This window comes from Oryzias melastigma, linkage group LG3, assembly GCF_002922805.2.
Source record: "Oryzias melastigma strain HK-1 linkage group LG3, ASM292280v2, whole genome shotgun sequence".
NCBI lineage: Eukaryota > Metazoa > Chordata > Actinopteri > Beloniformes > Adrianichthyidae > Oryzias > Oryzias melastigma.
In genome coordinates this window covers 6,951,282-6,961,328 of record NC_050514.1, presented here as the reverse complement: position 1 = coordinate 6,961,328, position 10,047 = coordinate 6,951,282, and the positions used below count along the sequence as shown (strand labels likewise).

Here is a 10,047-nt window from a genome sequence, read left to right as displayed (position 1 = left end):
TCTCTTTCTTTTTTTATGTCAGTTGTCATTAAAACTGCAATAAAATTTGAGCCTGATTGGGCCCTGTTTACAGAACTCAGTCTTTATGACTTTATGGTCAGAGGAAGTAAACCCAGGCTCAGAACAAACACGCACATTTACTAGAATAACAGTAGTTCAGACCCGCTCAGCACAGCAGAATCATCTTTCTGTGTGGATGTGCCGTGTTCTATGTATGAGTATACCCAGTGCTGCACAGAAACAAAGCTACAAATACAAATAACAGATGAGCCTCTTTGGAGACTCAGCAGTTATGAACAAACTTTTGATATCAGAAAATTGGATTTGATCGACTTTTCTTCATTAGTGTTGAGAAAATGTATAGTCATTTATTCAAAGGTTATTACTTGAGTTAGTTTAATGGTAGAATCTTTGTCTCAAAGACTGATGAATGAGGAGAAAAGAAAGCTTTCAATATGTGATCATGCAGAGCTGAGGACCCACATTCATTTCCAGATGTATTTTCAGGGAGAACTCCAGACCCCACATGACTCCCTGCAGTCAGGCGGCCATTTTGGCAGCAATATGAACAGCGCCGCCGTGAGCGCCACTGCTGACACTTTCAAACCATCGGAGTATTCATCTCACTTTAATTTACATGACATGGAGCTTTATTTAAAAAAGAATAAAAACATTAATATTACCGACCCGATAATGTTCCCGGCGTGTTTTGTAACGGTATCTCCACTGAAGAAAGCGTCCCAGATATGCTATCCAGACAATAATCGTCCTACAAAATCCTGGAGGGTTACAGATGGATTTAATCTGGGTTTGTAGTGAACATTCAGCTGTGGAATCTTCAATCAAGAAATTGCTCCATCATCACTGGAAGGGTAAGTGCTATATTCTAGGCAGTTAACATTAGCATTGCTAGCAGCAGGGTCAGAGTGTTGTTTAACATTAGTTTGACTAACGCGTCTAATTGTCATTTTTATTTTTCTCTTCTCTGGAGTTGGAAGGTAGTTGAAAATAGACAGAATAAAGTCCAGACTCTATGGATTATCACTCCTTCTTTCTAGATGATAAATAATCATTTCAGGATCCACATTTTGATTGCTATGTTAGCGCTTCCTAACTTAAATATTACATTGTTATCCCCACAAAGTGCATGTAATGAACTGTGGTTTTACAGTAGCATCAATCTGAACCAGGATTATAGGATATAATGAAAGTAAGTTAGCTTTGTATACGCTAGCATACGTGATATGAAGAATCGCTCCACTAACAGAATCCGACCGCTGGAGGATCCATCTTTCAGTCTTGTTTTGCTCCTGGCTCTTTAAATGGAGCTGATCCACTTAGCTCTCCTCTACGGATCTTTAGGAATGCGATAAAATGACGTACAGTGTTCCTCTGCTTATTCCTGTTTCTAACTCAAGACGCGTGTTTGACATGTTTGTGTCTGAAGGTTGAACTGCTGAGGTGATCTCTACACAGCAGCTGAACGAGGAAGGAGGAGGAGCTCCTCTCTCCATCAGCTGACTCAGAAACGGCAGAAAAACCCAGATATGTTGAAGAAGATAAATCGGGGAGAATAATTATCATCCTCAGCAAGTGTTTATTATTTTATTCAGGAGGAAGCACGCAATCCTGATTTTGAGGTACAAAAAACACTTCATCTGCGTCATAAAGTACTTTTTGTCTTTTGTTCTGAATAATAGTATTGATAATGAAACTCTTCATGCTGAGCAATAATCCAATTTTCTTTAATAAATGTTTTACAAAGCATGATCAGAGTGTTTCTGATGAGTATGGATGGATCGATAACAGTCATCCTTCGGCCTTGTGGTATTAGTAGATTCCTCTGGTCCATGATCCCCGTGAATAAAGAGGGAATATTGTACCTTTCTTTTTTCCGCATCTATTTGTACAATCTTGGGAGCAACAGTTGTCTGCCATGGTTAGCCTCCTTCACTGCGGCAGTCAGCCTATTCAGTTCCTCGGCTCAATTCCTGCCAAAATGGCGGCGCCTTGAGGGGGACGACCCTGTGTTTCTTTGGTCCTCATCCTGAGATGATTCAGACATTTCACTCTGAGTCTCCTTGGTGCTTCCTGGGGTTGGTGTTTTGGGCCTGTCCCGCATTGAGGAAGCGCTGGAGAAGACCCTTGACCCCCTGCAGGAACTGGATGTCCCAGCTTTTGTGCTTGTGAGAGCACCTTCAGGTCCCACCAGAAGATTGTAAGGAGGCTGAGCTGAAAAAGAAAATCTCTTAATTAATTGGTAATTATTTGTTCCAGCACTTACCTATAACCATGAGGTCTTACCACTGGACTTGTGGTAGAGTGTCCGCCCTGAGACTGAAAGTTCGTGGGTTCAAATCCCAGCTGAGTCATACCAAAGACTAAAAATGGGACCCAGTGCCTCCCTGCTTCACACGCAGCATTAAGGGTTGGACTGGGGGGTTAAACCACCAAATGATTCCCGAGCGCGGCTGCGTCTGCAGCTCACCGCTCCCCCAGGGGATGGGTCAAATGCGAAGAACAACTTTCACACACCTAGGTGTGTGACAAATAGTGGGACTTTAAATCCAAAATGCCAAAATTGAGCTTCTTCTGTGGGGTGGCTGGGCGCTCCCTTAGAGATGGAGAGGGTTAGGTTTAAAAAAAGAAGAGGGAGTGTGTTTCGAGTTAAAGACTTTGTGGACTTTGAGACTTTGAGGATCATCTGCACTTTGGAATGAAGCTGGTCTATCGGGGGAGTGGGACTCTGGCAGCACTTGAAACTCTGATAATGCTTTTTTCATGTTCATGTAAGTATTCATTCATAATCATTTTCATAACCTAAAACATGAAATTAGCAAGTTACGTTCAGAAAGAACAATTCAAGCTGACATTAAGGATCTTTAGTTTTGAGGTAATAAAAGCAGCATCTGATAATGTTTATGATCAAAGCACATTAGTTCATGATAACACTGGAATGATCTGCTTTCAAAGAAGCCCAACAATCATTAATGTTTCCTGAATGAAGTTTATTGATTCTTTATCATTTCAAACATTGAAGAATAGAAAGACTCAGGCATGCTGGAAAGAACAACAGGAACCTTTTCTATTTCCATCTTCTTTAGCATACACCTGAATCCATCCCCATGGCCATACGCCCTCCCCCATGTGCACTCTGACGAACAGCCAGAAGATTTGAAGCTATGAGGAGAACTGAGCAAATAAGGGAGTGGTTTTCCTGCCATCAGCCACCCTCACCTGATCAGCAGGAGGAATCCAGGACCGACTTTGTTTGCTGCTGCAGGCGGACAGGTGAGCCCTCACCTGACTGCGGTCGAGCAGCCGATGCCTTCAATGGACCCACACTTCTCATCTGCGACAAGTGAAAAAAGGAAAAAGTTAACAAACCCGCTCACGCTGAAGAGGACTTCTGTAAAGGCTGCACAAAGGTACGTCACGCTGAAAAAGGAAGTAGTTCCTAATAGAGTTCAGAGTCCAGCAGAATACAATCTACAAAAATCTCTAGTTGGAATCAACACTTATGTAATTGAAATCATGTGGATAATTTGAATGAAATGATAATTGAATGTTAATTGGTGTCTTCTAGTGAAGAAATGCTGAATGGTAGCCGGGCTCTACACAGCAGAAGATGTTGGTGTTTCCTGCAGCGCCACTACTTCCTCTGCATCCTGCTGACTGGAGCTGTGTTTTTCATGTGCAACACAAGCATGAAGACAGTGATGCCGGACCTCAACGCCAAACTGTGGATGGAAAACCTCTCAAAAAAACTCATGGCTCCGATTGAAAAGCTGGATTTAGTCTCTGATGAAGCGGGGAGAACAGCTGTTGCTGTCCACCAGTTTGATGACTGGATGTCCTTGATGTCAGTGCCACCGACTGCAGGAAAGACACGGGAGCCTCGGGCGAAACTCCACACACAGGCTTCTGGTCCAAATCAGGCTCCAAACAAATTCCCTGCACCTTATTTGGTGAAGTATCCCTCAGAGTACCACTTTGTGATAAACGAGCCGTTGAAGTGTGAAAAGGAAAAGCCGTTTGTGGTGCTGATCGTTCAGGTGGCTCCTCACAACAGAGCTCATCGCCACATCATCCGCAGCACCTGGGGTAGCCAGAGCCGGGTTTTCGGCCGGACGGTGCTGCTCTTTTTCCTGCTGGGGCAGGAAAAAACCGGAGAGGCACCACAGCTCCACAGGCAGCTGCTGCGTGAGAGCAGACAGCACAGAGACCTGATCCAGAGCGACTTTGTGGACTGCTACAGGAACCTAACCATCAAGACCATGGTGATGCTTGAGTGGCTGGACTCATACTGCTCCAGTGCCTCCTATGCCATGAAGATCGACTCAGACATGTTCCTCAATGTGCGGAATCTCGTCATCATGCTCCTGAAGGCTCCAAAGACAAACTACATGACCGGTCGAGTGGATTATAGAGCCACTGTTCAAAGAGACCCCTCATCCAAGTGGTACCTGCCTCAGGATCTGTACCCCCGTCCCACGTATCCCCCCTATGCTCTGGGTTTGGGCTACATCTTGTCTCTGGACCTCCCTAAAAAGCTCATCGTGGCTTCCAGACACGTGAAAGCCATTTACATTGAGGATGTGTATTTGGGGTTGTGCATGGAACACTTGCAGATCCACCCCAAGCCGCCCCGCAACAGGGACCATTTCCATCTCTACCCTATGAATTACAGCCGCTGCACATTCTCAGAGATTATTGTCACAGCAACGACACCAGAAACAGATCCTCTAAAACTCTGGAGGGACTTTATAGCACCAGGTCCAGACTGTTGATCTGTGCTAAGACATACAGAACCAAGCAGAAGTCTGGAACTGCTGATGTCCAAACAACAGCCATGGACTCAGGGAAGAACTGAAGGAGCCTTGGATGGTAAAGGTGACAGGGGTGCCTGTGGTGATTGACCACATTGGGATTAGTATGAAATTTAACAAACCATCTTTTCTTAAACAGTAGTCTGTTACTTCTCAACCAGCAAGGCCAAGAGGGCCAAATATGGTTTAAAAGTGGCAGAAAATGTGAACCCCAAATGTGTTTGTCCACGGTTTCTGTGGTGGCCTCAACTATGTTTGCCCACATTGGCTTAAGTGGGCACTGAGTGGGTTGGCTCGCCATGCCCACAGCCGAAATGTGAAAATCCAGTCAGAGGGGCGGGGCTTGGGGAACAGGACAGTTATCATTACTGGAACTGCAGATCATGATGTCAGACTTCTGAAGCTCACATGTTTTGACCAATCACAAAAATCAACTGTATTACCTCAAGGCACCTGTAGATGGCAGCAAACAGATGATTTTTGACTATATTTTCAAGAATTAAACACGTTTATTTTAATTTGGAAAATTCCAAAACACCTGGACACTTAATGGGAAAGTCTTCGCCAAGCTTTGCGGCTCTCCTGAGCAAGCCAAGGTCATCATCATCAGAAGCCTGGAGGAGCTGGAGAAGTTTGTACCCACTGCAATCTAAACAAGAGATGGATGAGAAGTATGAATGCTGGTCTACGAGGTGAGGAGACAAACTTCACTAACAATGACTGATAAAAAACACAATCTCTACAACAGTCAACTGTGAGCACGACTTTCAGAGAGATCTGAACTGTCAGCAACCTGAGCTTAACATATTCAGTGATAATGATAACAACCAGCAAGATGACATAGACCCTGATCAATTCTTTTCCACTGTTAATCTGGACTGAAACTGTTACAGCATAGATGACTTTAAAAGCTCTGTTAACCCAGAAGGAAGACTATCAATCATCCACTTTAACAGCAGAAGTATGTACACCAACTTTGGAGACATCAAGGACTATCTGCAGAATCTGGAACATTCCTTTAACATCATAACAATATCTGAAACTTGGTTTAGCAGCGACAAGGACGCTGACTTTGAATTAGAAAACTACGAACTTCGTTTTGTGAACAGAGTAAAGAAAAAAGGTGGAGGAGTCAAATTTACGTGCAAAAATGACCACCTGACAGCACTTTTAAAGCCCCATTTATAGAGGTCAACAGACAAAAAAAAGGGGATTCAGGTTTGGTTACCCTTTAGACCCGGTGCTACAACTCAACTTCGAAACAATGTCACCTGGATGGACCCAGCGAACGTTTCAATGTGAGCCCCATATGGTTTACTTTTGGGCCGAACTGGTGGGCCTCAGATGGGTTTGTCTGCGGGTTCCTTGGTGGGCCCACCTGTGTTAGCCCACAAACCCAGCCGGGGCCACCAATTCAGCCCAAAAGTAAACCACACTGAAATGTTCGCTGGGAATTGTAATCTTTGTTGAATGCAAACTCTGCTTTTTTGTATTTAGACAGTCATACTTTGTTGTTTATTCTTAGTGAACTTCACAGCTTATCAGAAAGTATCAAAATTCATATTTTATTCTTATACCTTTATACTAGTCCAGGGGCCTGCAACCTGAGGGTCCAGAGCCACATGCGGCTCTTTCACTCCTCCGTGGCTCTTTAGTGTTGACGGGAAATGCAAACAAATTGAATTAATAATGGGTTAGTAGCTTGGGTCTTTTCATTTTTTAGTTTAGATTTTTGACATGCCAGAGAACTGAGTAAATTTATGGTAAATGTTTATTCTGCTGTCAAAGTGGTTTATTTTTAGTATACCATAATCTCATTTCCATGTGACCTATAAATCTGTTTTGAAAACTGGGTTCTACACCAACATCATGTTTATCTTTGATTGTAAAAGAGAAAAAGAGTGACGGTCCACCAAAGTCATTATACAGTAGTTTCTTGCATTTTTTATTTAAGTAAATCAGCTGCAGCAGGAGCATCTTATTTGACACAAGGAGTATTTGACTTTGAAAGGAACTTCGATGTGCTGCTGACCAAAATGTCTGTGTGTGTATTTATATATACATATATATATATATATATATATATGAGCTAAAGGTTATGTTAAAAAATGATGTTATGTTTTATTGTTATGTTATAATTAAAATGTAGGAATATTATTCCAGAATAAATCAACTTAAACCTTAAATAACTTTCAATATTTTACTCTCCATAAAAATATATTTAGTCAAAATTATACAAGTTAGAAATAAGCACAAGATAACATCGGGTCATTAATAACAATAAAATAAAATGATCTGGAGGGCCGGATAGAATTACCCAGAGGGCCGGATCCGGCCCCCGGGCCTTGACTTTGACACATGTGATCTACATCTACATAAAATTAAAGTAATGCTAGAAAATAAACCCATATTAGCTGTTCATCAGTGCCTGTTTGTTCTCATTGCAGATGTGTCTTATTTTTATTATTGAATCGATGTTTCGTGACTCTAAGACCTGTGAACCCGTGAAGAAGTTATATTCAAAACAGACTCGTTAAACATAAAACACATTTTTTTCATGCAGAATTTTTGCAAAGCAAAGTTTTGTGTTTATGCATGCATTTCTTTTCAACAGATTCCTTACTCCATGGAAATGAACTAGAACTAGAATGTTTTATGAGTGAAAACAAATAGTACAGAGGAAAATATATCTGTCAACACAATAAATTCTTCAGTGATGTTCGTCCATGGAGGTCCACTTGGTACAAAACGGTTTTGTTGCAGTGACAACAAAAAGCTGGCGTGAGCTGCACACGTGCGTCAGTGGTCAGGTCAAACACTGTTCCATGCAAACATCAAACAAAGGACAAATAAAACCTCAACTGTTGGCACACCTAGAATGTATATACGCACTTGTAAGCCACTTTCGGACTCTCCTGTTGACTTTACAAATCTGCTTGTCTATATCCCATATTTACCATCGCTGCTCCTGTAGAACAGGAGGACACTTTCACATCAGCCACAAGAAATAACTCTGCAGTGTTGGTCTCATGCTTGCCAACACTCAGCACTGAAGGTCCATTTTCAGTACAATTAAAACTCACTTTAGCTCATTGATGGTCTGAGGTTTACTGATCCCACTGCCTTAGCTATGTCCTGTTGGAGATGTTCTTCCTGATCATGTTCAGTCTAGCTTTACATCTCTTGAGGAAAAAAACCTGATCAGGACCTTCAGAAAACTTTTCTTAAAATGAACTCCAAAAATTGGTGTTTCTGCCCAAATTTTCTAAAATGATGAAAAAACTGATAATCTAAAGCTTTTTAAAAAGTACAGAGAGGGGCTACATTCAAAACTCACTTCATCATCATGAGGTAAGCAGACAGGGTTTGGGTTTCAGTTTCTCAGTCCCCACAGTCATGCTACGGTCTAACTGACCCGCTGACCCGGTTCTGTGGTTCACTTGAGGGCCTGGTGCTGGCTGGGATTGATGGTGGTCAGGGCATGATGTTCAGTGCTTTATCTCTCATCATTTTGGTTTGAATCAACACCTAAATAATACAAATAACTGTAAGAAAACTCAGAATTACTCATTCACACACTGTGAACAGGCAAATGAATAAAAATAACTGACTTGGACAACACAAAACAAACTGTAGAAATTAAACTTCACAGAAATACAGAACAAATGTATTAAGTAGTAAAGCATAGTAAAAACATAGTACAGCATCCATTCTGGAGGGAATGGAGGAGAGGCTCACCCTCAGAGAAGGTTCTGGGAGAAATGAAGGACTTTCCCAGCCCTCATAGCTAGACATGTTTTTGAGACTGCAGCACAGACGGAGCCTCAGTCCAGTTTGTTCCACTCTGGTTCTGTTAATAGACATGTCCAAAAGCTTAGATTCTAGATATTACAACATCAGTGAGGTAGAGAGAACCTGGGTCCAAAACCCACATCTGACCCTGTCTAGGATCCTCAGGAAGTGTCTGGATCAAACGTTTCTCTCAGTTTTGCAAGAGAGATGGAGTCACTGATGTTCACCTAAATCAGGGTTAAACTCACTTCCCCTTGGGCCACTGAACCAGAAACGAAACAAATCCGAGTCTTTTTGTAGCAGCCAAAATGAAGTTGCTTTCTATATTTCTTTAATTTTGTAGTTTTGCATGTTTCACATTGTCACCTTGTTTGAATTGCTGTTTAGCCACACCTGGGATAAGGTTAGATAAACACCTGCTCACCTGTTCTCTGGAAAGAGGAGGAGAGCTCGGCTGCTTATTTCTGTAGACCGCTTTTATTTGTTTTATTTACGCCACTGCTTCATTCATTGATCTATTTCATACAAAGTCATCTTTCTCCGTCTGATTAATTCTGCAAATGAAAATAAACAACGCAAAACAAAGTAACAGGCTCCGGGGTATTTATAAGACTGAAGTGCATCAGACACACAAACTGAACCCATCGACTCCTCAGGAGACTTCAACGGGAAAGTCTCCTCTACGTTAAGTCAACAGAAATATACGCCAACGATCAAAGACAAAGTTACAAAGCTACAAGGATCTGGACCAGGGGTGTCAAAGTCAACCACGCAGGGGGCAAAAATCCAAAACATAACTTAGGTCCCGGGCCAAACAGGATAAAAGTTTATTAAACACTCAAAAATTAAATGTTTTAAACTTTAAAACCTTAACTCTTTAACATAATTAAGAACTAGATATGTAGTATTACCTGTGATAATGCTAGTGTGAATGCTGTAAGCTGAATTTGACCGCTGATGATGCTAGTGCTGATAGCTGAAGATGTTGAAGGTGACAGTCAGCTAAAATATTAGCTAAATGCCAAATTAGCCTAAGTAACTAAAAATAACTTAGGTTAGTCAAAATAGCTAGCATGTAACTGAAATATTAACTAAACTCCAAAATAGCCTAAAAAATTTTATTAAATGCCAAAATACTCCAAAAAGCTAGCAGGATGCCAAATTTGAAAACTTTAAAAGTGTCACTTTTTAACACAATTATAAACTAGATATAGCATGACCTGTTATAATGCTAGTGTGAATGCTGGAAGCTGAATTTGGCTGCTGACATGCTAGTGCTGATAGCTGAAAAGGCTGACAGAAGAGCCCGCTGTGCTCTCCGCTGATCCTGCTCCCGGACATGATCGGCAAGGGGTACACGACTCGCCTGCAGCTGGACACCCAGGTATGGTCAGCACTCAAACTCTAACCAAAAACAGTTTCAGGT

At 41.8% G+C, this 10,047-nt stretch overlaps 1 protein-coding gene and 1 long non-coding RNA gene across 2 annotated transcripts in view; one reads left to right on the top strand and one right to left on the bottom strand.

Moving 5' to 3' along the window:
* Window positions 1–1,900: 1,900 nt before the first annotated feature.
* LOC118600174 overlaps window positions 1,901–10,047 on the bottom strand; it is a 9,143-nt gene continuing 996 nt past the window's right edge. Inside the window, exons 2-3 of the long non-coding RNA XR_004949748.1 lie at window positions 3,238–3,352; window positions 1,901–2,232 (exon numbers count right to left, since the gene is read on the bottom strand). This is a non-coding gene — a long non-coding RNA (uncharacterized LOC118600174). The remainder of the gene's footprint in view (window positions 2,233–3,237; window positions 3,353–10,047) is intronic.
* On the top strand, window positions 3,295–6,901 carry LOC112141987 (beta-1,3-galactosyltransferase 1). The gene is made up of 2 exons (XM_024265205.2): window positions 3,295–3,428; window positions 3,587–6,901. Exons 1-2 carry the CDS (start codon window positions 3,325–3,327, stop codon window positions 4,788–4,790), a joined length of 1,308 nt encoding a protein of 435 aa, XP_024120973.1. The 5' UTR covers window positions 3,295–3,324; the 3' UTR covers window positions 4,791–6,901.